The sequence below is a fragment of the Pocillopora damicornis genome, chromosome 13, assembly GCF_964200805.1.
Source record: "Pocillopora damicornis chromosome 13, jaPocDami1.2, whole genome shotgun sequence".
NCBI lineage: Eukaryota > Metazoa > Cnidaria > Anthozoa > Scleractinia > Pocilloporidae > Pocillopora > Pocillopora damicornis.
In genome coordinates, this window is record NC_142682.1 from 9,566,782 (window position 1) to 9,594,158 (window position 27,377).

The 27,377-nt window shown below is 35.0% G+C and overlaps 2 protein-coding genes across 3 annotated transcripts in view; one reads left to right on the top strand and one right to left on the bottom strand.

Moving 5' to 3' along the window:
* Nucleotides 1–364: 364 nt before the first annotated feature.
* LOC113673620 (tRNA (cytidine(32)/guanosine(34)-2'-O)-methyltransferase) lies at nucleotides 365–6,315 on the bottom strand. Its single transcript, XM_027190031.2, has 3 exons — nucleotides 5,964–6,315; nucleotides 1,880–2,262; nucleotides 365–1,094 (listed from the first exon to the last, which is right to left on the bottom strand). The coding sequence occupies exons 1-3, from the start codon at nucleotides 6,258–6,260 to the stop codon at nucleotides 860–862; spliced, it is 915 nt and encodes a 304-aa protein (XP_027045832.2). The 5' UTR covers nucleotides 6,261–6,315; the 3' UTR covers nucleotides 365–859.
* A 10-nt stretch (nucleotides 6,316–6,325) lies between these two features.
* LOC113673579 (ubiquitin carboxyl-terminal hydrolase 4) overlaps nucleotides 6,326–27,377 on the top strand; it is a 40,152-nt gene continuing 19,100 nt past the window's right edge. Inside the window, exons 1-12 of one of the 2 annotated variants that reach the window (XM_027189981.2) lie at nucleotides 6,326–6,483; nucleotides 8,198–8,325; nucleotides 11,069–11,323; nucleotides 12,283–12,428; nucleotides 12,982–13,037; nucleotides 16,600–16,618; nucleotides 16,806–16,852; nucleotides 19,182–19,638; nucleotides 23,838–23,948; nucleotides 24,902–25,015; nucleotides 25,925–26,008; nucleotides 26,234–26,328. In XM_027189981.2, the coding sequence (XP_027045782.2) occupies nucleotides 6,344–6,483; nucleotides 8,198–8,325; nucleotides 11,069–11,323; nucleotides 12,283–12,428; nucleotides 12,982–13,037; nucleotides 16,600–16,618; nucleotides 16,806–16,852; nucleotides 19,182–19,638; nucleotides 23,838–23,948; nucleotides 24,902–25,015; nucleotides 25,925–26,008; nucleotides 26,234–26,328 (1,652 nt within the window). In that variant the 5' untranslated portion in view covers nucleotides 6,326–6,343. The remainder of the gene's footprint in view (nucleotides 6,484–8,197; nucleotides 8,326–11,068; nucleotides 11,324–12,282; nucleotides 12,429–12,981; nucleotides 13,038–16,599; nucleotides 16,619–16,805; nucleotides 16,853–19,181; nucleotides 19,639–23,837; nucleotides 23,949–24,901; nucleotides 25,016–25,924; nucleotides 26,009–26,233; nucleotides 26,329–27,377) is intronic. The other variant, XM_027189980.2, reaches the window with a different exon arrangement.

Here is a 27,377-nt window from a genome sequence, read left to right on the forward strand (position 1 = left end):
TTATTTTACACGGAAGAAAATCAAACTCATTTTGTAAAATCCAGTGATGGTGATATTAAAAACTTGGTCGCAAATACTGATCCACCGTCAGATCAACACTTGCATTTTCACGAGCGGTTTCGGGTGCTAAAAAAAATTAATGAGAGGGTTTTAAAATATGCACACTCCTTTCCTGCCTTCCTGGTATGTTGGGTGATAATGTCCTTGGTTGAGTGATTGTCCTCAACATTACTCAAGGGAGTGCATGAGGGTTTTAGTGAATGGGTGATCCTTTAGGCGGGCTTTTGCAGGCTTCATCGGTAAGAAGTTTCCTTCGTAAATGAATAGGCTGGTTAAATCAACAAATAAATACACTTCCACATTATTTTAAATAAGTAAATCTGTACAAATATTGTTATTGAATCACAATAATGTAATTTCAAAAGAGCATTAACTTTCAAAAGATTCTAAGGAAACTATAGTTGAGTAGAGCCATAAAAGACCTTCCAATTTATCTAAAAAGATAAATCCAACAGAAGGTAAAGATGAACTAATACTGAGCAGAAAAGATGCATAGAAAGAGCCACTTTGGCGAGGTAAAAAACCGCGTTGTAGTTTGGATTTTTAAGTTAAGAGTGCAACCATTTATTTCCACACAAATCCTTATATTTTGTCCCTTGTGCAATGATAACATATTTGCATGTTTACAAAGGCTTAATGTGCAATCTTGGGCAACCTCTGGCTTAAGCAACAAATTTTCCTGGAATTCTACAAACTCTGTTTTTATTTTTTATACTTTCTTTTAAAGTTAAGAGTAAGTGATAATGTACACACTGTAATTATAAAAGAGCACCAAATACTGTAGACTGAATTAAAAATCTTACACATCTTTGTTCTGTACTTGTTCAGTGCTGTCAGAACAAGTTAGACTGTTGGTTTTTCTCAGGAGACATGCAGTTTGGTAAGGAGGATTTATTGGTTCCTGGATGGGTGACAGTGTTTGATATTCTTTCCCTCCAGTAGAAGTTGTGAGTGGATATGTTTGGTCTGAATCATAACCACTAAGGTCACCACAGGCCATGAAAGGAACAACAATCCTGTTTACTCCTTCAAGACTGTAAATTCAAAACAGTTGCACTTGAATGAGTCAAGGATGCTCAGTAGCATTTTGTATAGTTATTTAAAAATTTAAAAAATCTTTCCAGACAGCAGATGTAAAATTTTTGATGTCCAGAATGTTAGATTTCCCCTTTTTTCTGTTGTAGGTAGCTAGTGAAATATGAAAATGAGAAGTTCTAAAGAAGTTTCTTTGCACTGGAAAAATCATGGTCATAAACTTGCTTTAAGATGAAACTGCCATAAATATGGCTAAATGACAAAGACAGTGCCTGCCAGCAGGTTAATATGAATCACACCTTTGTTCTCCAACCTGATTATTTTCCCTGGAGGTTAAAAACTTTCATTATAAATAAATAACTTCTTGGAAATCACACTTGACTATTTTTATAATATGAACTAAAATTTATTAATATCTCAAGCACTGGTTTTGATAATTGACAATACATCAAGTTGGTTGCCCACTGGTGACTAGCCTTTAAAGCACAGTTTCCAACAATCAATTTTCAGCAACATTCATGGCCACCCAGTCACAGTTTTGTGGGCTATAAAGGGGTTTGAAGGAGAGGTCTGGTTTAAAAGCACCAACTCGTTTTCATCACTTACATGTAATAAAATCACCTTACTCCATTAAAACTGTGTTTCAGTTTTAATAATTTCAACACAAGAATTTGGGTTTGATTGTCCAGAAAACTTGTTTGTCAAAGACCATTTTAAAGTAGACATGTGATTGGGACTTTTGGAAAGGTAGCTAAGATATACAAAAAAACTGACAAGCACCAACCTTTTGAACTGGTTTGGGTCAACAAGGAGAGGATTGCACATTATTGGCACATAACCAATGGGAGGAGAATAATTCTGACACACAACAAAAGATTCAATGCTTGAATTTCGACTGCTCCGTGGCTTACATATAGTCACAGTAGAGAAGAACACCTTCAATTGACTGTACAGAATGTCAACATCTTTTCCTCTGAAAATCTTGGCCACAAAAACTCCCCCATGCTTTAGGAGATGACTGGTAATATTGAGTGCAGCAAGTAAGAGCTGTCCTTGGATGTATTCATCAATGTCATGGAGACCAGTAACATCTGGAGCCCCATCACATATCACCAAATCAGCTTCCTCTCCTTCAAAGTAGCTAATTATCTCATGGGCAGTTGATATCTAAATCAATAAAAAGATGTAAAGAATATTGCATGTAAGTTCATAGAGAAATTTCCATATTTCACTGAAAAAATGAACACATTTGTGGTGCATTACCACAATAATATCATCCACTATTTATAACACTAGAGTGAGCAGGCTGAATGAGTTAGATACAGTCAACTCTTTCCTTTCAGTTTAGACTGGTATTACATAGAGTATTTAAAACCCTTACCTAACCTACAAATAAGAAAAAAAATCTAAAAAATTATCCCAACACAAAATTTTCCTCTATCACTGGTATTTGTGGATCATATTTAGTGTAGGTACTCTCCACTGATACATCGACCGAAATATCGATATATTTCCAATTAAGACAGTTGGTTGACAGTTGGTCAATATATTGGTCAATATGTATGCCGGCTGATATGGCTTTTAGGTCACCGATACTTTGCCAATATTTCACCAATACCTCGCTGACAATTCACTGAGTATTGGTCACTAATTGATTGGCCCTGGTCAATAGTCGTCACTCCATTCACAGTCAGATACTAGAGTAACACTCGCTCACTAACTTGTTTTGCATTCTTCCCCACAGATTCTTCAGCAAAAGACTCACAGTCTAGACTCACACTGAAACATTTTCCCTCATCGCATGAAAGCATTAATTGATGATGTCATCACTTAAAAAAGAAAGCCATTGGACTGCTAAATTAACACACCTGATCAATACTCAACACTGATATTCAACCAACAGCTGACCGATATACCACTGACAGCAGACCGATATACCACCAACTGCTGACTGATATATCACCGACAGTTGACCAATATATCACCGAAAGTTGACCGATGCACCACAGAGATATGACCGACTCTCAACCTGTAGTTGGTCACTATATTGATCGACTATTGACTTAATTATTGACGGACTAGCAACTGACTATCGGCCAACTGTCAACTGACTGTTGACTGACTGTCGACAGACTGTAGAACAACAGTTGATTGACTGTTAACCGAGATATCAGTCAAGTATCAACTGACTCTAGACCGATATATCAACCACTAGATTAGTCACAAGTACCTACAGTAAACATGATCCATATCTTCTGTGGTACCCAGAGAAAAAAATTGGTTGTAGGCCCTTAAGAAATCTTTTAATTTCAGTTATGCAAAATCTTAAAGTGGGTTCACATGTATTTTTAGTAGGCTATGTCACAAAAGGCTCAAAGTTTTGTGAAAACCAAATGATGGTCTCAAAGGTGTCTGCTATAAACTAAGAAAGTCTATTGAACACAGAGGTAGACTTCATTAGTCTTATTTTGTGGTGTTTAGCAGCTCCTAAAGGAGCTATTTCTTTGTAATAAGTGATTCATTATTGTAGAGGAAACTGCTCCGTGATCTCCCCCTGCAGCTAAAAGACCACTTCTAGCCTGAAAAGTTCTTGAACCACACAAACTTGTCCAACTCAACCCCAGTGTCTGAGTACAAGACACTTATAATGAGCAATTACAGCAGAACCAACAACTTAACAAGGCCTACCAGGATCTGAGGGGTATATTTGAAGCCCTCAAACAAAGTAGCCAGCTCTTAGAGCAAGCTCAAAAAGTGCAGAAGAAATAACTGAGTTTGTAAGAGAGAGAGAAATGTGCATTGTCAACTACAGGCAAGACATCAGAGAGAGAGAAGAATGGAACCAAGCCTTAGAGGCACAACTGGGAGAGCTGCAAAACCAGCCAAAACCACAGGCAAACAAATTTGAGAGAGCCAGTGGTCAGCTGTTAAAGAACATATACAATATATATACACCTTAATCACCTGTGTATAAGCCACACTTTTTTCCTGTGAGATCATTAGGCAATCCTTGTGTCGACTTAACTTCCTCTATTGCCTAGTTACTAAGCTTCGTGATTGTTGATTGCTTGTTTGCAGTCAAAAGAACACCTTGAATGAAAATGTACTTCCCAAAAGTATTGAGGAAAACGTATATCATAATTTCAAGTTCTGTTTTGTTGAATATAAAGAGTCAAATGATCATTCGCTGGCTTTACTGAATGTTACATCAAAACTTTGAATCAGTCTTTCTCATGAGTTCACTTCAATTTCTCTGAGAAACTTTTTTTCCCAAAATTTGAGCTTCGATACCAGGTGATACCTCAGTGTTTCCTGCGTTTTATTCCTTCCCACTCAGCATCAATAGTATGTTGGTCAACACCTTGGCTGACACATCAGTAGTGTGTCGGTAGAGTGTCCACCAATGTATTGGTCAACACATTAGAAGGGTTACTACATCATGGGCATTGAGCCAGGAAAGGAAAATAGGCTTAACTGTGAGTGGTCAGTGGTGAAACAACTTTAATAACTCATATAGAGACAGATCATTTGTAGTTGCAGAAAACAATCATGTTGTAAAGCCAAAATAATACCAAGTTATACTCTGCCAGTTAAAAAGTTAAGAAATTTTCCTAAAGCCTTGACTGTAACAATACTTTTCCCCCTATATTAACCAAAAGAGGCAGCAGAAAATTGGTCACACTGTAGGGAGAGTCATCAGGAAGAATGGTATTTATGTTTTGTACCCTGTTCTGTGACAAAAAAAAATTATCTTGACTTATATCTGTCAACACATTGGTCAATGCATGGGTAGTGTGTCAGTAGGGTGTTAGCTGATATGATGGTCAACAGATTGGTCAACACATGGGTAGTGTGTCAGCTGAGGTGTTGGTCAACACTTTGGTTGCCACATTGGTAAGATTGGATTTGTTACTTCACCCGTGGACTTTTTGTCTCATTCAACAAGAACTTTTTATTTGTGTTCTGATAAAAACACACAATCCACACTTGAGGTGACCACATTGTAAGAAAAACCACACTTGATTTCAAGCTTATGTTGTTATCCTGATGTTATAAACATAGTTCAATCTTTCAGATTATTTGACTTGCTTTGAAGTGTGCTTGAGGTGAGGTAAATTTGGATATACAAATGCAGAAATCCATGTTATTTCTTCTTGCTATTTGCTGATCTTGTGTTAGTTTATTGAACTGCAAATTCCAGTTACTTAAAGGGTGCCCGAGTAAAACTCACTGCATGTGACCAGCAATCACCTGAACTGTATGTAAATAGGATCTAAATTTTTGCTATCTTTGGTTGTGTTTGAGAAAGTTATCTTCAAGCAGAACTTTACCATGCCAGTATAATCTACAGGCTAGAAAAGCCTTGCATCCTTTCTATATATCTAAAAAGCTAAGAACAAGGTCAAATACACAACAACCAAGGGTAACCAAAAAACAATACAATCCACAGAACAAATTCTGATTCCAAATTCAACTGTTTGTGAGAATTTTCACTCTATAGGATTTTTTTCTGAGGGCAAATCTCCTGATTCTCAATCTTTTTGCTTTCTTCCTCAATCAAGACATTCATTTTCCTCTAGACCTGAGCTGAATGCCAAACATTATTGTTAATGGAACTTAATCTTGCTATGGTTGTCTCCTTTGTTTTAAACGATCTATGGTAGCGCTGCTTGACAGCCATATTACTGAGAAACAATGCTACAAGCACATTGGAAAATTCAAACCTTGTTTGCACTTTAAATTGCATAGTGTATAGACTGGACATGAAGTGGATATTTGGGAAAAAAATTCTGATGACGTCATTTTGCGTAATTGTTTCAGATATTGAATGTGAAAGTAACAACGACAAAAACTTAGACATGTCTTACTTTAGTGATATCACCCTGTATCTGAATAACTCCGGGAAGAGGAGCCATGGCTTGTAGATCAACGGCCACAATTTTTACTTTGCCTTTGTTTTCTGAACGTTCGTCGATCAATTTTCTGCTTAGTACTTGACTCCAGCTCCCCGGGGCCGCACACAAATCCACGACACGACTAACACCATTAAACAGATCAAAATCATCGTTGAGTTGTAACAATTTAAATGCACTTCTAGCCCTCCAGCCATCTTCCTTTGCTAGTCTATAGTAAATATCTCGTTTATCTTTAGAGGAGCGTCCCATCGTGTCAAACTTCTCTGTTCGCTATTCCCAATCCCCTCCCCCGCTACTCATTCAAATACTGAGGAATTTTTTTGGAACTGGGCATGACTTTGCATAACTTCACTTTCAACATGGCCGGCGTTGGTGATAACAGAGATCCAATCGAGTCTTTACCAGACTTAGAGAATCAGAAAAAGGAAATAGCAGAGGCTATGAATAAGCCTTTAGTTAAAGGTGATATCTGGTAAGTTTCAGTGGAAATGGTTTTTTATTAACGTATGGTTTCTGCGGCAGCTCTAAACGGAAGTGAAAGTGGTGTAAATACTACTTTGACTAGAATAGAAAAAATTGTTCAATTTCAACTCCTAGTTTTCAAGAACAGATAAGCCCACTAATTTGAAGACTTGATTCGCAAGTTACCTTTGACAGAATGCGTAGTGCAATAGTGAAAAGAGAGTAGAAGTTAACACCTGTGACTAGTCTGCATTTTTTGGGGTTTTAAAACTGTATCTTCAGCTGCGAACGATCTTTAGAACACACAGTGAACGAATTATGGATATCCATAGCAGTGCAGTGAGTAATGCCTCTCGTATTTATAAACATAACACCAAGCAACATTCATTTACAACTGTGCTTCTACATGGTTTTAAAAAGTGCATCCAGGTTAGATGTTTACTTTTTATGCGAAAATGCAGTATTTCGGTTTGTTCTCTTGTCTTAGAATGTAAAAGGATCAGAAAAAAAGCAGACAATATTAATGTAAACAAGAGCAGTTTACAGTCCATTGACCTAAATGACTCTCTATAGCTTTCAAATGATCACTCCTCTTCTGTAAAATTTATGTAAGTTCCGATCATGCACAAGTGGCAAACGTGCTTCACACATGCTAGCAGAAGGTGGCTGCACTTTGTAGATCAAAAATGTGAACTACAGCCAACAATGTACAATGATCAACAATCAACTCTGGAAGAAGAAGAGGATTTCCAGCTTGTACACTGGCTAAAACAGACTTCCCTGAAATTAACTATATTAAGCACAAGCAACTTTTTCAAGCAAACTGAAAAAAAGGAATTGGACAGAGAAGAATAAGAACTTACTGTCTAAGTGTTGTTTCTCTGGCAGAACCCCATCATTGAAGTGTGCATAATGCATTGTATACAATATATATATATATATTTATGGTCATACCTCCATCCTAGCATCAGCACTGCACTGATGAGGCCCAGAAGGCCGAAACAGTACTGTCTGCAGTTAGTTATATATATATATATATATATATATATATATATATATATATATATATATATATATAGGAAGTTTGCGAGTCGATTTTCGCGTGGAACAGTGCTCAATACGTTGAAGCAGAGCAGAATAAATATTATGAGAGGAAAAAAGGACGTAACTACATTTCCCGACAAGCCTGTTTCGTGAATCGCTTCACTCTTCAGGGGTTTAATATATAATATATATATATAATATATATATAATATATATATATATATATATATTTATATACATATATATATATATATAGGAAGTCTGCAAGTCGATTTTCGCGTGGAACAGTGCTCAATACGTTGAAGCAGAGCAGAATAAATATTATGAGAGGAAAAAACGACGCAACTACATATCCCGACAAGCCTGTTTCGTGAATCGCTTCACTCTTCAGGGGTTTAATTAATTCCTCTCATAATATTTATATATATATGTATTATAAAATGAATTATTGTATATTGCCCATCTGAAATTCTTATCAAGTATTATTACTTGCTTAAAATGAGCACCATTTTGATGATGGGAGTTGATGCAGTAGCAAAGAACTTGGTTTGAAACTGACTGGCCAAAAATCAGCTCAAAACAGAGAGATGATCCTTCCAGTAGTCCTTCAAATACCACTTTTTAATAGGCTTCTCCTTTTCAGGTCACACAAGGCTTAATTGTCTTGATTTTTTTTGTAGGTTTCTTGTTGATAGTCACTGGTTTAAGCAGTGGAAGAAGTTTGCTGGGTATGATTCATGGGATAGATTTGAAGTTGGACAAGAATTGAATAATCCTGGTCCCATAGATAATTCAAGTCTTTTTGAAGGTAAGAAACAATATTTTAAGGGGTTTGACCTTTGTCTTATGTGTGTTGATGATGTCTTTTTGTTTTCTTGGTATTTCAAAAAAGGAGAATAGAGTTTGGTTGTACATTATTTTTGTAGGAAGGAAGAGAACAAAACACCTCTTATATAGGGACTCAATTCATACCCTATAATTTATAAACTATTTTTATAAATTATTTATAAATCAAAAAATTTAGAGACATAAATTAAACTTATTTTTAAATTATTGTTCTAGTCTTATAGGTGGATTTTTTCAGTCACAAATAAATTGGTATAAAAGCACTCTAAACTCTGCTTTTCCTTGACTTTTAGTATCTTGCTTTTAGTGGCTGCTGTTTCTAGAGTTTAATAAAATGTTTGATAAATAGGAACCTGTATACCTTACTGTTTGGTTGTACATTGTACAAACCTGTATACCTTACTGAGTTTGGTTGTACATTATTTTTGTAGGAAGGAAGAGAACAAAACACCTCTTATATAGGGACTCAATTCATACCCTATAATTTATAAACTATTTTTATAAATTATTTATAAATCAAAAAATTTAGAGACATAAATTAAACTTATTTTTAAATTATTGTTCTAGTCTTATAGGTGGATTTTTTCAGTCACAAATAAATTGGTATAAAAGCACTCTAAACTCTGCTTTTCCTTGACTTTTAGTATCTTGCTTTTAGTGGCTGCTGTTTCTAGAGTTTAATAAAATGTTTGATAAATAGGAACCTGTATACCTTACTGTTTAAATGTATCACATTTAAAGCAAACTGTAACCTTCAATCAGCAACAAAATTGTTGACACATTGACCTTTTCAACCCCTATGACTTCAATTTTATCTCTTTTACCCTTGCTAAGTTAGCCTATCACTTTGTTACATACAGGCAACGTTGAATTGGGGAGTGAGGTCCTGTCAATGATTTAGAAAGTGGTAGAAACAGGAGTGTTATTCCACACATTAGTAGGACTCTTCAAACATAATGTGTCAATTAATTGTGACACTAATTGTCTGAGACATATTTCTTACCATCATATTATTCTTTAATGACAAAACAAAACCAAACCAAACCTGTAGAGCTTAATATTTGGAGGAAAAATGAAGTTTGTAACATATCATCTGGTTTCATTGGTTTATTCATTACTTTATCCTTATCACTGATAAACATGATGTAAGAGTAATGGGAGCCACTAAGATATATTTTATGATATTACCAGAATTTCTGTGAATCTTAAATTCAAATTTTAGTTCAAATTTAAAAGAGAAATATGATGAAATGAACAAGTTGTACATGAGGTGTCAACGTTTTGTTCTTTTTATCTCATTTAAAATCCTATGAACAGTGAATTGCAAAAAGCCAAAAAAATGCCAAACTTCTGCTCAATTTTTGTTTGTGCCAGGCCTTCAAGATTTTGTGTAATGTGCACAAGTGCATATGTTTGTCCACAGATTTTTCCCTGAAAAACCATGTTATCAAAAGTTTTTGAGCTCAGCAACTCAACTGGGTGTTTTTTTATACATAGATGGCTACATAAAAGACACTAACTGCCGTGTATTGAGTGGTGCCCATACTAAAGCTGAATCAGTCTAAAGTAAACATGAAGACAAAATAATATTACCACAGACTTCTCTTGAAACTTCATCTTAAGGAAATGTTTCACTTTGTTGTTCAGACAATCAGGGACAAAACAATGTTGTATAATGATTCCATGAACTTTAACCTGCATACAGGCAGCATTTAAATTAATGGGGAAGGGGGGTCTTATCATTGATTTAGGGCATGGTAGAAACAGGAGTGTTATTCTACACATAAAGAGGACTCAGCAAACATGATGTGTCAACATTGATGCCAATGTTTGGACCTGTGTTTTGAGTTTCCTGTATTATGTCACAGGGCAATAATTGCAACTTGGGTCACCAATTATTGTATACCAGTCACATCACAAATTTAGTCGTAAAATAATTGGTAATGATGTCCTGGTGAGATGAATAACACTTATCACCTTGGAGAGATACTGTTGCTTGTTTGTCTGCAGCTTATTAATTCTTTTCCATCTCTGTGCCTAGAAGACCAAATGCCAATATGTTTTAAAATAAAATTAAAAAATAATGCAAAAGTGGCAGCTAACAGAAGTTTGATCTTTTCTGTATATAATGATGTTGTTAATTTCAGAGGAAATAGGCAGTGATTTTGCTCGACATACTGTATGTACGCGATGAATTCTGCTGGTTACTGGCTCTCTTCCTGTAGAAAAGCAATGTGAACTTGCAAATTTTTTGTGAATAGCTCAGAGGTAGTGCTTAGAAAAACAGAAATATTTTGGCAAATGGAAAACTTTAATTCACTACTTGATGATGGAGAGCATGTGATCAAATTAAGTTAACTACTTTTCAGAAATGGAAATTTAAGAGCTTAATCATTGCCTTGGTTGTATCAAAATTGGGTTGAAAATGACACAAAAATTATTTTTTGGACCTCTGTAATCATATGCATAGAACCACTTGGTCCCCTCCTTTTTAAATAGAAGTACCCTTAATTTTACCAGTACTTCACTTGTGTTCAAGTTGTAACAAAAGCTTTTATTTGTCATCTCTCAAGAGTAATTCAGGCTGCTCTGGGAAATCATTGATATTACTTAACTAACAGAAACTGTCTCCTTTTCTGAGACTGCTGTACATATTTTTTTACTGGTGACAATTTTACCATACTGTATATTAATCATCTTTGTAGCTGATGGTTGCACTCTGAAAGAACATCTTATCGATGAGCTTGATTACACCCTGCTACCAAAAGACTCGTGGTGTAAACTTGTATCATGGTATGGAATTACTTCAGACCAGCAAACTCTGTCCAGGAAAGTTGTGGAACATGGAATGTTTGTCAAAAGCTGTAAGGTTGAAGTATATCTCACTGCTTTGAAACTTTCCAAATACTCAGATCCCCAAACATTTGTCACAAGGCAGTTCAGCAAGGCAGATACAGTTGGTAAGTTGACATTATAGTCATCTAAGTATATACTTCTCTTACTTGAGCTGAATAACTAGCTCATCCAAAGGTTACTTTAATTAATTTTTGTCAAACAAAAAAACATAATGCTTTTAAAAGTATTTTTAAAGTATCAATGATTTGTATGAAATTTATTGAAGGAACTTGGTTGACTGTGTGAATTTGTGGAGATTTTATTGAATTCTTATTACTGCTTTATATTATTTGACTGCTCGATGACTGGGAAAGATGAGGAAAATCCTGGGCTCTAATTGGCAAACAAGTGGGCAAGATAAGCCTACCTTGCCTGCTGTAGATTTGCTTTGCCTACTCTGATCCTAAAAGGAGAAGAAGTTGTGGTTTTTGGTTTACATTTTTCACCCTTTTTGAGTTACTATTTTGTTACAAGAGGAAGACTTCACTGACAGTTTTTTTTCCACCCAGAGTGGCAGACTTTACAGTCTTTAGGTGGTCAAAACCATTAAAACTATCACTTGTTTGGTGATGTGATTCACTTGGAAATTCTCTAGAGTTATTTGTATTTCATCTTTAATGATTTGTGATATCTTTCCGATATTGACCAAGCTTCTTTTGTCTGGAAAGTATTTTTCAGAACTCATCTGTAGCTCAGTCTAATTTAATTTTCATAATTATACTTGTAATTATATTAAGATACTAAAACTAAAATTACTATTATTATAATAATTGTAATTCTTATTGTTATCAAAACAAGTATTTCCATAGTGAGTGGAAAATACATACACTGAAAAAATACTTGCATCTCCTATTTGGACAACATTTCAGTCTAACAAAAATAAAGCTAAAAAAGTACTTGGTCAATAATCAAGCCATCTTGACCTTATCATTGGTCAATAATATGCATATCTAGCCCAGGAAATCACAACAATTTGTAAGGTTTGCTGTATCTTAAAAAAAGAAGTTAATTCATTCCTGAACAGGTCATCTTGTGTCAGAAATGAAAACAATATTTAACATACCAGAAGATGCTGAAACAAGAGTGTGGAACAAGTACATGAGCAGTACATATGAGCTTCTCAGTAATTTGGAATACACTGTACAAGATGCTGGCCTTTATCAGGGACAGGTATGATAATTTTTGAGTGAAATAATTAACTTTTAGGGATTTATTGAGTGATACACTTGAAAAAAGTATTGGTTCTGATTGGCCAAGAGAAGTGCAGTTCTCAAGTAACACAATGCAGAAGAGAGGTAATTCATTACAGAAAAGATGTAATTCAATGAAGATAAGGGTAAGAAAGCAAGCATTTTTGTTATTTGATTTAAGAAACTCAGGTAGCCAATCAAGTCCCTTAAGTAGTTGTATACTAAAAATAAAAGCATTAACTATGAACCAGTGAGTGTCAAAGTAATGATTGCATTACTTGATGGGCACTTAAAGAACCAAGGCTATGGTTTGTCCATTGTTCTTTATGGAGAATTCAATTCCTCTTAACATAGGACATCATAAGACATTGTACAGTACTTTCATGTGTGCTTTTGCATATCTCAAGAAAAATCATACCTAAACAAAACTCGCATATCAGGTATTTTTTTAATACATATGATTTTTGTTTTGTTTAAACAAAACTCACATATCAGGTATTTTTTAAATATATATATATTTTTTTCCTTTTAAGGTTCTAATTATAGAACAAAAGAAGGAGGATGGTACTTGGCAGCATCCATCTAAAAGGTAATGAAGGCTCATTCAAGTACACAGACATAAAGACAAAGAATGTACATTATGTACAGTACAGTCAAACTTTTACAAAAGAATTGCATTTACAATTGTTACTTGTATGTCATTTTATTTATCATGTAGAAAAGTGTAACATTTCTGTCAGTTCCTGTTCATCTAAGCCAGTTCAAATATCTTAATGGCCAAACTGTTAAATTGCAAACCAAAACTATACACTGTGAAATCTAGTCAAATGTATTTTCTTGTGTGCCTTGGCTGTTTTCTTGTCCATTTGGAGTAGTGTAACTGAATGAGCAAGGACATGTAGAACGAAAGTTGTCCTCTGATGCAATGATCTTTTCATGTTTATTATATTTGGCAATACATGCTGATGGACCTGGGTGTCGATGGTTTTTTGAAAACCAGAGCACAAACATTTTCAGAATATCAAGCATGAAATGTAACCAAGTGTAAGGTATAACCTAGTCTAAGGTTCCTCTTCATTATTAACTGGACCATCTACACAAAATCTGATCGGCAACTTTTGTATATATTAGCTCTTGTCGAAAACAAAGTGATTCTGAAAACGATGTATTTGTCCAACTGTGTTGCTGTGACAGAAATGCACAGGGAACTTAATTTGCATAATATTGAAACTATCTACTGTCAAAGTTGATGTTTGTTTTCAGTTCACATGTATAAATGAGTGTTTTACTCTTATAAGTTGTGCTCAGTCTCTTGAGTTTAGATCAGTTGTGAGTGACTTTTAAAGGACTTCTGACTGATGTAAAGTGCAAGCCTGAAACAAAATTAGAACCACATTTCTCAACGGAAATGGATGCTACATGTCAGATACTACTTTTTAGCATTCATCGATTAATAATTGGTTCATATGTCAGTGTGCGTCCATGGGGATATGAGGCACACAGGGTAAAAGTTGTTCAGCAACTCTAGCTGCTCTTAAAACTTTCCAAGTGCTCCATATCCCCATGAAAGCACAGCTGACGTATGAGCCAATTGTTTTATAATAGTGTCAACCCAGTATTCTGGATGTTGTTTTCTTTCAATCCTGAAAAGTGTTAAGCAAGACAGCATGTAATAAATCTAAAACAAATCATTTTTTAACCAACACAAGCTCTAATGAAATTACATCAGTTCAAAAACTTATTCCCAAACTAAAAAAAATGATAGTTTTTTGTTATAATATACTTTGAAATGAAAATTTCTAGACAAAGTTCACAGTGCATACTTGACAATCACATTTTAAAGTCATTTTGCACATTTGTCAGGTTTACCAAATAACTGCATACTTAAAGGTAAGGCAAATAAAGGACAGAGATATTTTGAGGCAAAAGCTCTATTGAAATAGATAACAGATATGGTGTATAGGACAGAAAATACTCAGATTTCTTTGTGTATATGTGACCCTTGTGAAAGATTCGTAATGCTTAAATCGTTGTTTACTCAACTTCACAGCCAGAAAATTGGGAAGAGTTGCATTTGAAATTCTGAAAGTTGTCACAATTAAAACAAAATCTTCTATTGCACAATACTTCAAGGACATATTGATCAACAATTTATATATCTTATTAGATGATTTTGTGTAGTATGGCTGAGCATTTTTACAAGTTGTGCCCTTTTTTTTTTTAACAAGCCCGCAAGGCAAGTCAATATACAAACAACCAGGAAAAGTACTCAGTGATACTACACACCTAAACATCCAATAAGTTATTCATTATCCAACTGGGTTATTTTTTTTATATACTTCTTATAAGCAGGAAAAGCAAAGCAAAAAGAGAAGCAGATTTGTCTTGCGTAATGCTCACATTGGATTGGCTTAGGAGACATCAACTTGTCACCTAGAGTTTCAAAACGATTTAAAGATGAATTTGATTCATGATAGTTGTTCTTAAATTGTACACATTTGAAAGTACTGCACATACAAAGGTGTTTGTTTATCAAAGAAAAGTGATAAATAATTTATCACCTGTAACAAACCTTTGAATCCACCAGGGAACAAACTGTCAAAGACATGGTTGAACTCTTAGCATAGAAGAAAGAATTTGCAAAACTACATTTCATTATGACTCAATCACATGGCGAAAATCACATGAATTCCTGTCAGTACTTGAGGAGCTAAAGACTGTGAACCGAGAAAAATGGTAGAATTGTTAAATATGGCACTGGGAAGGCAAGCGTAGCCACCTTGTCCAACAGGTTTTTTTACAATACAAGATAACCAAATGGCCAAATACTGTAACTGTACTATATTGCAGGACATTTTTAATCCATTTGAGTGTCATTTGTACTCTACTTAGTGCTGTTGGTGCTGGTTGGTACTTCTGACAATTGAGTCTGAAAATAAGGCAGAAATAAATATTTAGTTGGTGAGAGATACAACAAGGCCTGGGCCTTAGGCCCAAGCATCATGGGTAATGATGCAGTGGTATATAATGGGGAGTATAGCACATGACATCCATCTAGGCATCGGAACCAACCTTGCACCTTTGGCTGATGCCAAATTTATTTTAGTTTGAAAACTTAATTTGTTTAACTTTGAAGCTTCATAGGATGGACTACTAACTGTTCTGAGTTTGGGCCATGGTTCCTACCCAGATTTCCTGTCGTATTTTTTCCCAAAGGGATTTTTTCTGGCAGGTTTTTTCTGGCCTCTGTATAACTGTAGTAGTGTCCTTGTAAGCGGTTCCTCCTGTTAGTGATGTATACCTATTTTTGAATGTGTAAGGAATTAATTGTAGATCAGGACTGTATATGGCATATCAGCTACGAATGTATGCATGTATGTATGCTCCTAGCAATATATACATCTGGTTGGTTCTCAGCAGGCTTCGTTAAATAAACTCATTTGGTTTACATTACTGTGTTATTTGTTGTGAAGTTGAGACAAAATACCAGGCAATATACCAGGCAATATACCAGGCAATATACCAGGCAATATACCAGGCAATATACCAGGCAAGAGAATGCTCCAAAATTGGCCACTTCTGTCAGCAAATTCAGTTTTCATTTTCCATCATGTTTGGGAATCATAGTTTGGCTCTCTTAAAAGTTCTTTCCATTTCTTTCAAGCCTTAAAAGACCAAATCAGGTATCTTTCCATAGATTTACATTTCATTTAGAGCTCCTAAAGGTCTGTCTCGATCAGGATGTAACAGAAAAAGTATCTTGACATTCTCAAAGCTTGCAGCTAAACTGGTCAGGAAGTTTGCTGTCAATCACCAAGAAAATGTTCAATCTTGAGGCATTTGTCTCCTGACATCATTAGAATACACAATAGGATTATACCTACCTGAATTTGCTAGCCATGTTATATTGTGATGTATACTTGTACACATCTCTTATTTGTGTGAGTTACCTATATTCTTCTTATATGACTAACATAGACTTGTATACTGATACCAAGGTTATCTGGAAGAGTAGCATTCAGCATTGAAAAATTAATCTTAATTAGTAATCTTTACTTAAAATGCAATATTAGAATGTAATTACAAGTGTATATCTTGTGAAAAAAATTTCTGCTACAACTGACTGTTTTCTTCTCAACAATTGTTTTCAGTTCTTCCTCATCATCAGGGGTAAGTTGAAAAGAAATTTTTCAAAAAAGAATGGTTCTTTTTTTTTTCCTTTTTTTTCCAGTATTACTTGAACAGACATTTATTTATGACATCAGTCTGATGTAATATTTATTGTTAATTAAATGATCAGTGCACATACCTGCTGTTAAGTATGATTCTTTCCCTAAATGCAGTTTTTCTTGTACAGGTGACATTAAATAGTGAACATGGTACTGAATCATCCAATCCCTCCAGGTCAGTAGTTGATGTAATTTTTAATATCCCCTTTTTAAATATAGTGGATTTCAGTTGAGGTTTTAAATACCAAACCAAGACAATTACAATGGGAATTAGAACAAATGTTAACATCATGATAAGCCAATAAGAATTTAATGCAAAACATGCAAACTCACAAAAGTGCAGATAAATGCAGGTGACTAAGTTACAAATGGTTTTGGTTTTTTTCTGATGGCTCTAGAGGATGGCATGAGTTTTCTGGATGCTCCACAGGGCAAAATAAAGAAATCTAAAGGAATCTTGGTTTACTTTTGACACTTTTCAAGTCTTGCGAATCAAAGCATGCCTTAGCAGAATTATGTTTACAGCTAAAGTGGATAATTTAGTTTTAATGCATTTACAACTTTACTGCAGGTACCCTTTGAGCAAGTTTTAGCTATAAAAGATCAATCTGCTGCAACCTGGAGTGGCTCTTGCATTAAGTGCATGGCATTTGTCTTTAGAATACATCTTTCTTTGATCTCCTTAAATGGGAGATAAATGATCCATCTACACTGGACTTACAATGAAAACACAATTTTCTGGTTGAATAGAGAATAGTTTTCTGAACATTTTACATCTTTGCTGCACCAGACTTCAGAATTTGACTTTTAATCTCACAACTCTTCTGGTGAATGTTGCAGTGGAATCAACCCAACATTGACACACATTAAGAATGACATTAACAAGGAACTGTTGGCTCATGTACTCACTGCAATGGTTCAACCCCTATCACTATAGTTTGAGATCTTTCAGGATTAGAATGTTCAGCAGGCAATTTTTTTTCACCATTTTGAAGTTAAACATGTTTTTTCTACAGCTCTTATAATATAACACAGATGCCATTTGAGAAGGACCCGACATGAAATTACCTCTGCAGTGTTTGTTTTGGAAGTGCTAGTTTTGCTGACTCTGATAAAAATTGCTCAAAGCATTTGCATAAAAGATATTTTATCAATAATCCTGTATTTGCCTTGTGTTTGCTCTTTTGGCAAAGGTTGAAAATATCTACAAGTTGTCAATGTATATTTACTGTCTGCATCCTGTAACACATCTTTTATTGAAGCAGTATTTTTCTACTACAATTACATGGTTAGTTGTTGTTACTGATTAGGCTTTCCTCATTGAATATCATTTTCTAGAAAACATCCTTATACATCATTATCCTTCTTTACCAAAAAAATTTGCATGAAGCAAAATACTTTCTGTAAGTTCATTTTCCACACAATTCTCACTTGCTCAGACATTTTCGACCTATCAAATTTCCTTTAAGCTACCTCATTGCCATATCGCATGTCAATGCCTTGTAAACAACCTGCATTCTATAACCCACTACACACACGAGGGGAAAAGTCCAGACAGGCAAACAAAGGGCCCCTGTTGTCATGCCCATGTAAAAGCCTTTGAAATATGATTCTTTTTTCTTTTCGTTCAGTGTATCTTCACTTATTTTGAAGAATGTAGTTCACCATATCTTTGTTTAGGATGTTTTGGCGATAAACAAGAGTTCTGATCTGCTTCCTGTATTGACCTTTGACCCCTAGGAGTGATTAGAACTAAATTTCCCCTTGAAATGTCACCCCTTAATCAAACATTAAGGTCACAACAATTAAGGAAACCATCATCAACTAAAGAACCTCTTGATTGGTAGATAAAATCTGCTAGTCGGCACCATAGGACATGTGTAGAAAACAGTATAGGGAATATGCATACTGATGTTAGGATGTAAAGGGTTAAAATTACAAAGAGTGATATTTTTGATGCAACCAACTGAAATCAAATAATATTGATTAAGTCTCTGACTGGGGAATGACAGCAACTATTATTTTATGTTATCAGATGTTGCACTCTCTCTCCAGCTGGGGAGTGAGTGTGTTGTGAGACAACCAAACAAGAGCTGCAAAGTAGACCACAGTGAGATTTTTTTTTTTTTTTTTTTTTTTACAAAAATGAAAACGTCGGTTACACAGTGTCCAACCTCAACCCACCCATCCAAAAATAACTCTTGCATGCACAGCATGCCTGAGTTTCAACCTGATGGCTGACCAACATTCATTGCTAGAAATTATCAGAGACTTGTTAACTAAGAAGGTTATGTATCAATTTGAATGTTACTGTTCCACTATTTGAGATAACTTCAATATAGGGCGCAAGAATAACGTGCTAATAATTAAAAGTAATTTTTAGTTTATATACTCCTTGTTTTGCTTGTTTGTGTTTCTGATTGTCTTCTGATGAGCAAAGTATAGAATTATATTGTAATTAGAAATGATCAGCCAAAAAATGTTTAATTCCTGTGTTATCTCAGGTACAGTAGTTATAGCTCAAGAGGCTCTTGGGGATATGATGGGCTGAAGTCGAGAAGTTCCTTGCCAGGCCTCACAGGACTTGGAAACCTTGGCAATACATGTTTCATGAACTCTGCTCTTCAGTGCTTAAGCAACTGTGTCCCACTGACAGAGTACTTCTTAGCTGGTAATTATAAAGAGGAATTAAACCGTGATAACCCTTTGGGAATGAGAGGAGAGATTGCTAATGCATATGCAGGACTTCTTCACCAGATGTGGAAAGAGCAGTATAGCTCAGTAGCTCCAAGACAATTCAAAATGCAGGTGGGACGGTTTGCCCCTCAGTTTTCTGGCTATCAACAGCAAGACTCACAAGAGCTTCTTGCTTTCCTCTTGGATGGACTTCATGAAGATCTAAATCGAGTTAAGAAGAAGCCTTATGTTGAACTAAAGGATGCAGATGGAAGGCCTGATGGGGTAGGTTTCTCTGTTTCAAGAAACACACAAACCTTGAAGTGGCTGCGAAATTTGTGAAAAATTTTAAATATACATGTATGTGCTGTAGAAACTGTTCTTTCTCAGACCAGTACACATAACTTATTATATGGCGATTATTACATGACAGCTATTATTATAACCATGAATGTGATTATCAAGATACATATAATCACAGTAATAGTAGTCATAATGATAGTAATTAAGCAATAAATTAATGATAGTGTTGGCAATTATGGCTAATATGATAAAGACCATAAGTATTAATTTTTATAAATGTGTATCCTGTTATTATTATAGTTGTTATTGTTATTATTATTATTATTATTATTATTATTATTATCATCATCATCTCATCTATCACAGTCTTTGCTGGTGTTCTTATTGTGCATCAGCCAGGTGCAAACCATGCTCTCAGGGCATCAGTCACTCAAGTCAATTAAGCACCTTTCTTAGGATTTGCATGGATCTCACCATGCAGATCTTTTGAATCTCTGCCACATTAGCTGCTTCTGATACTTTCTTTATGTTTTCCACTACTAGCACCAACAAGTACAGGGATCACTTCAGTTCCATATGCCACATTCTCTACATTTCTACACTAGTTCTAGATCGTTGTACTTGCTTTTCTATACATTTCCTTCAGAGCAATGTTTCTATCTAATGGAACAGTCATATCAATCAGTTTGCAAGTGGAATTCACTGAATCTATTACTATGATGTCTGGTCTGTTTGTTGCTATAGTTCTGTCAGTATTGACTGGCATGTTCCATATGGTGGTGATGTTGTTGTCTTTATTGTGCATCACAGTCTCTGGTTCATGTTGGTACCATTTGTCTGTAATCTTGATATCATGATCTTTACAGATGCTTCAATGGAGACATGCTGCAGCATTATTGTGCCTGGCGACGCATTCCATTTTGGCTAATACCTCACACCCAGATACAATAAGGTCCACTGTCTGAATGTCAGCATTCTGCAAATAACTTTCTCGTAGTTTCTGGTGTTTATTGCCTGGTCTCGAGCTGCAAAAAGTAGTCCCTCTGTTTCTCCTTTCAGATTACATGACAACCATTTGTTGGTGGTGACTGTGTCTACATGAGGCTTTCTGTGTGTCTGTTCTTTGGTAATAAGTATGTTTGTGCTGTTGTGAATCAATCAGGCAGATTTTCAGGGTTTTCTATCACTTGGTTATACAGCAGGTGGTGATGTATTGTTGTGAGTTGTTTGAGCCAGAAGTTAGGAAACACATCAGGGCCTGGTGACTTCCAGTTGTTTGTTTTCTTTAAAGCAGTCTGCAACTCATCTTGACTTATATCCTCCCATGGTTGGTAATCTGTATCTGCATAATTATACAGATATATGCAGATACAGTCCAATCTGCTGAATGGAATACAGATATATGCAGATACTTGTCCACTCTGCTGAATGGTTGTACTCTCTATTGTTCTCCAAGATGGAACACCAGAATTTGTTCTGTTGCTTCTTTTTCTTAGGTGGTTTTTCAACTGATATCTGTTCCTTATCAAGGTTTCTGAAGAACTTTTTTCTATCATTTGCAAACATCTGGTTTTGACTGAATCATTTACTTCTTTTTACATATCTCCTTATTCTTTGGGCTTTTGCCTGAATTTTCAGGCATCTTTTACTCTTCTTGGTTTGTTGTTATTTTGTACTTCTTTTTAATTCTTTGTTTTTTTCTTGCAGATCTTTTGGGTTTCACCTTTCTTTATCTGTTAGTATTGACAATTCAGCTCTCATGCTTTTAATCTGATCCTCAATTCTTGTCTTCCATATTCGTTGTTGCCATTTATTGCCTTTTGTCCTTGGGATTTTTGTCATTTTACCCATCTTTTTAGATATTACATATGCATTCACATATTTTAGCAGGTTGATGTTTTTGAGGTTGGGTACCTCTTCTGCAATTACCAGCTGAATTGCTTGATTTGCTTGTTCGATCAACAGCTCAACTTTTCTGTTCACTTATATCATGGGTAGAAGGGGCCTCACTGTCATTATGATGTTTTCCCATTCAGCCCTTACCCTCTTAATTTCTTTAACTATCTTCGATCTCAGATTGGTTCTGTGACGGTTCTACCTCATTTACATTTATTACCTCATAAAGGTTGTTGGCCTTTTCTACAAACACATCATCTACTACACTATCTATTTCATTGTTTTGTACAGTCTATCCATTTTCAATCCATTGCTCCATGCTATCTAGCTCAATCCATGTTGGTTTGTTTTGTTTCTCAATAAATCTATGTTGGTTTATATGTTGGTGTTGTCTGTTAAATTGGGCCTTTCATTTGGGTTACTTTCCTTCCATATTCTGTATGTATCTTTTGTTACACCTTCACTGGGGTGTGCTTTGCCCTGTGATAGCAGAACGTGACTTCAATGTAATCCTCTTGTATCCATTTCTGTCTGGTATTTGTTCTTTTTGTGTTGGTACCTGCCCAATCTGGTGTGGAAGGACCCTTTTGAGAGAGACTTAGTTGGGTTGGCCACCACTGCAGGTTGAGAGGGTAATCAGTCGCCAATTTTTTTTACCTCAGCTTGACTACTCACTGAGGGACATGCTCCTTTTAAACCCATGCAACAAGTGATGCAGAGTATGAATTCCTTGTATTTATACTAATTATATTGGTGAAGATGCTATTTGACCCATAGTTGGAGAGAGGCTATCCCACACCAGATCTCAAATTTTGATATTTCTAACCCTTGCAAATTTATTATTATTATTATTATTATTATTATTATTATCATCATCATCATCTCTGTATTTTTTATAATTAGTGTGTTTTAGGAGGGAGAATGTATCTCAATCATTTTTTTTCCTGCAATCAGTTATGTGGTTGGTATCCCACAGCTATTATTTTAGATTTTAAAAAAATACCACAGGCTTAAAATAATAATAAGAATAATAATGATTTTAACAAGTCAAGAGAGAACTTGGAACAAGAAGTAAAATTAAGCAAGATAAACAAAAAATTGAAGTGGATTAGAAAGATGAATTCAATGCTAACCACTTTTGATATTCACATTCTTTTTTTTTTTTTTTTTTTTTTTTTTTTCAAGTTAAAATTATTTCAACTTCCCAAGAACATGCTGACAAGAATTATGGTCTTACCTAGTAAAAAGCACAACCAGTACCCAAAAATCCTTCCAGGGCACTTTTGTTTAGATTGTTGGAGTCTGATAATCTGCTCCTGCTCAGAAACTCTGGAAGTGCAATGACCACAAAAACTTTTAAACTTGGGCTTTAGCATAGGAATTCTAAGTAATTATGCCCTTTGAATGAAACCACATTCACTCACTTTAAAGGCTATATTTTTACAATAATTTCTTATTACTGTTAATTGTTAATGTTGATGAAGTTGGTTTTATTTGTAATACCAAGATCCACTCCTTTCCTTTTGTTTTGTTTTTTAGTTTTCCCATCTGTTATGACAGTTTTGTCATTTCTGAAAACAAATTTTTTATTGATAGTGTTGTAAACAAAAGAAAATATCTCTACATGGTCTTCTTTTAAGAGCCCAAAGTATACGAGTCTATGCTCTAAGAAAAAATTAAGGGAGCCCAGTGCTCTGAAACTGTGAAATCCCAGAGCTCAGCACATGATTTTTATGAGAAAAGTAAAATTTGTGAGTCGCCCAAGTGCAAACATGAGGTGCCAAGGGCCTGCAACAGAATTGCTAGAGCACAGCCCTCATACAGTTGATCATCTAAATTTAAAGTGCCTAAGTAAACACCATGCTGAGTGAGTGCCATTAAAATCTTATTTTTTTACATTCTCATTCCCGTGGGAAAAATGGAAGGATTTTAGGGGGACCAATGAGAAACAACTAATTTAAACTAACTTGTACATTAAACTAATATTTTGGACAAAGTGTTGTCTTCTTAGAACAAATAGGAGCAGTGCTCTTAGAATCTTGAGAATTGAAACAGATGACTTCCTGTCATAGCAATTTGTCTTATACTAGAAATTAATTCAAAATAATGCTCTGCAATTCTCCTAACATGGAAAATATGAATTTAACACACTGAGTTATCATATCTACAGAGTTGTGAGTGAACCACTTTTGCCATAATATGTTTTTTGGTGTCAACATCTTTATCATTATTGTCATCAATTGATTGTATTTGGACAAGGTTTGAAATGTGTTGCGAATGTTTAGGTTGTTGCAGAAGAGTCCTGGCATAACCACCTTCAGAGAAACAATTCTGTCATTGTTGATACATTTCATGGACTTTTTAAATCAACTTTGGTTTGTCCAGATTGTGTTAAGGTTAGTGCCTGTGTGAAATTATGGTTGATTAATTATAAGTGCTCTACAATTTGTGGATCAAGTTGTCCTTCAATGATTTTGAGACAGGTTGTATGCAATATGCTTAAGATCAGAAAGACTGGTAATTAAGCTATGATTTAATTCAGAGAGAGTCTATGAATGTCAATTAAAATGCCCTGACAATTGTATAAATGAAAGATGTGCATTGCAAGCAAAGAGGCTGAGGCTTCCTACAAGCAAACCAAAGTAGATTACTTGCCGTGAAATCTTTCTTTATGTGGTAACTGAGCTTAAAATTTACATTCATTTTAATTTTCTTTAATTCCATATAACCGTTTTAGCATTGCTGATCTTAAAAGTATTTGGGAGGTGTTTATAAGGGTGTTCTCCTTTTCAGATGGTAACCAATAAGATTTACCGTCTGTTTTACCTCTTACCACCTAAATCCTGTGGATTCTTTAAAATTCAACAACTAAAAGGATTGCAATTCAAGTTTCTTTGATCTGTCAAGCTTAAAATAAAGAAGTTGTTTATTTAGTTGGTCAAGGGAATTTCTATTTGCCTTGGAAAAGGCTGAGAATTGCAAAACCTATGGCTGTAGCAACCTTAAGGTTGTTTCACTTATGAAGCAAGTAATGACATAGCTCACCATAGAGGTCTCTGTCACACAGTGGTAGACTGTCAAGTGTGGATCCAAAACTCTTAGGTTTGATTTCTCATGGGCACCATCTTTCTTTAAATCACACTACTTTGACACCAGTTTGTGCCAGTACAAAATAAAGGCTTCAACAAACCATGGACAAGTTATACGGCATCGTTGAGCCTGTGAATGGTTTCAATAATAATCTAATCTAAGACATTAATAATTTTGTTTTTCATTAATAATTTTGTGAGCAAACCCACAAGGCATCAATTATTTGTTTTTAAAAGTGTTGTTTTTTTATCTGCTGAAGGTGTCTGTCACTTTTGACCCATTCTGCTACCTATCGTTGCCACTGCCAGTCAAGAAGGAGAGAAGTCTTGATATTTTTCTGGTGCCCAGTGATCCTCTTAAGAAACCTACCCTGGTGAGTTTTGTTGCCTTATTTTACAACCAAAAGTGAAGTATTCCATTTTTCAAACGGGACTTGGTTTTTCTTGTTCTACAAGATAAATCATTGTTCTTATTACAATGTTTTGTTTACCAATTCAGGTCTGAAGGGTACTCCCAGCTTTATATGTTGTAAATTATAACTGCATACATGTATGTATGTGGATAAGAAGAAATTTGAAACATACAGTTCTCTTGAGCATTATCGCATGACCTGAAGAGGGTAAACAAAACATACAGTCTTGAAAGCTAAAGAAGTCTTTTGACAGTAATGCTAGTCATCATTTCATTCATGCCAATGCACATTCTAATGTACTTGTAGTTATCAAATTGCCAATCCTTCAAAATAATTCATTTTCTGTTAGTATGTATATAAAAATTATCTTCTCTTGGGTTCAACGTATTACCTTTAAAGAACAAATTTGTTTTAAGGTTGCCAAGGACATTTAGGCATAGTCTTAGTTTAAAACCTTTACTTTGGTATTGTAATTGAAGATCCTCTTCTCGTTCAGTTTTGCCTTTTTCACACACAAAAAGAAACAAAGATGGTGATCCTTGAATTAAAAATAAAGCTATATTTTCTTGACCAAAGTTGCCATTCTTGAGCTCAGATTCTTTTTCACAGTTATAGTTCATCACTAGGCCATGTCACATTGTAATTTACTAAGAATACTGTCTGTAAGAACCATATGACAAAACTCTCAAGCTTTAAGTCAATAGACTAACAGCTATTTTTCCACCATTTTAAGAAATTAAAATGTCTTTCAGCATCTCTTACTAGTAAGTTAAGATTGTGTATCATTGTAAATGTACCTAGTATTCACAGCAGAATCTTAATGTTGCATAATCTCAATTACAGCATTTATCTCTTCTTTATGAATTATAGTACAAGTTAGCAGTACCAAAAATGGGTAATGTTGCTGATTTACTGGCTGTTTTGTCAAAAGAGGCCAATATTCCCAAAGACAAGGTAATATTTGCCGGCTTGCTGATGTAGATTTAGCCAAGACTAAAAGTTGTGCCTCAAATATGTATTTTGCATGTCAAATGACTGAAGTGACTGAAGTGATGTAGATTGAGCCAAGAGTAAAGGTTGTGCCTCAAATATCTATTTTGCATGTCTAATAACTGAAGTGAGGGATTTTTTGCCATGCAGTGAACTATTGTTAATAGGTGAATCTTTTATGTCTTGCAGATGATAGTAACTGATGTATACAATCATAGGTTTCACAAGGTGTTTTCTCTTAGTGAGTCGCTGACTCAAATCCTGGACAGGGATGACATTTTTGTGTTAGTGATAGAATTGAACTTCATTGATTGTATCTAGGGTGGCATAGACAAAATCTGGATCAGACCAGATCAGATCACAGATCAGATCATGGATCAGATCATAGATCAGATTATGGATCATGGATTGGATCATGTTAACTAAAATAAGAAATCATGTGTGACAAGCCAAAATAAGATCTGCTTGACATAATAGATTGAAGGCCCCTCTGGAAGTATTTTTTGGTTCAAAACCTCTTTGATTGGATCACAGATCAAAAAAAGGTTTGAAAAATAAAACAAGGAAATTGTTTACAAAAGAAAAGAGTTTTAAAAAAAGAGGTGGGGGGGGGGGGTGAAAAAATTAAAATGTGTTCAATGAAAATTTGAGATGTTGCATAACAAGCCAAAAGAAAGTCTGCATGACAAAATGGAGTGCAGGCCCATTTTTTGCCCCAAAACTCCATGTAGTCACTTTTGTTGTGTACAAAAAAAAAAAAAAAAAAAAAAAAAAACTCCCAGTGGGGCCTGCACTCCATTATGCTACACAGACTTTATTTTGGGTAGTCATGCAAAATTTCTTATCTCAGTTGACATGATCCAATCCACCATTAGACCAATGATCTGATCTGTAATGCACTCCGTCATCCATTCTGTCATCTAATCCATGTTCTGGTCAGTGATCTGATCCGTGATCTGATCCAGATTTTGTGCAATGCTGTATCCAGGGAGGCTTGCTGTAATTTGCAAAATGGGAATCTGTTAATGATTTGCAAAGTAGAAATCTGTTAATGATTTGCAAAACAGAAACCTGTAATTTGCAAGATATAAATTTTTAATTTGCGAAATGAGAGTCCCTTTGGATAACTCTACGGGCCAAAAGAATGAATGGGTCAGTCCACCACAAATGGGTATTGCATAAACAACCTATCAAATGATAACAACAGCTAGCACAAGTGAGAAATGAAAAATCTGCCTGATGTTCTTTGTGAAATTTCCACTACATTTATAATAAATCAATGGGTCATTTATTTGTAGTAAGACTCACACCATCAAGCCATTACAAGTGCAAA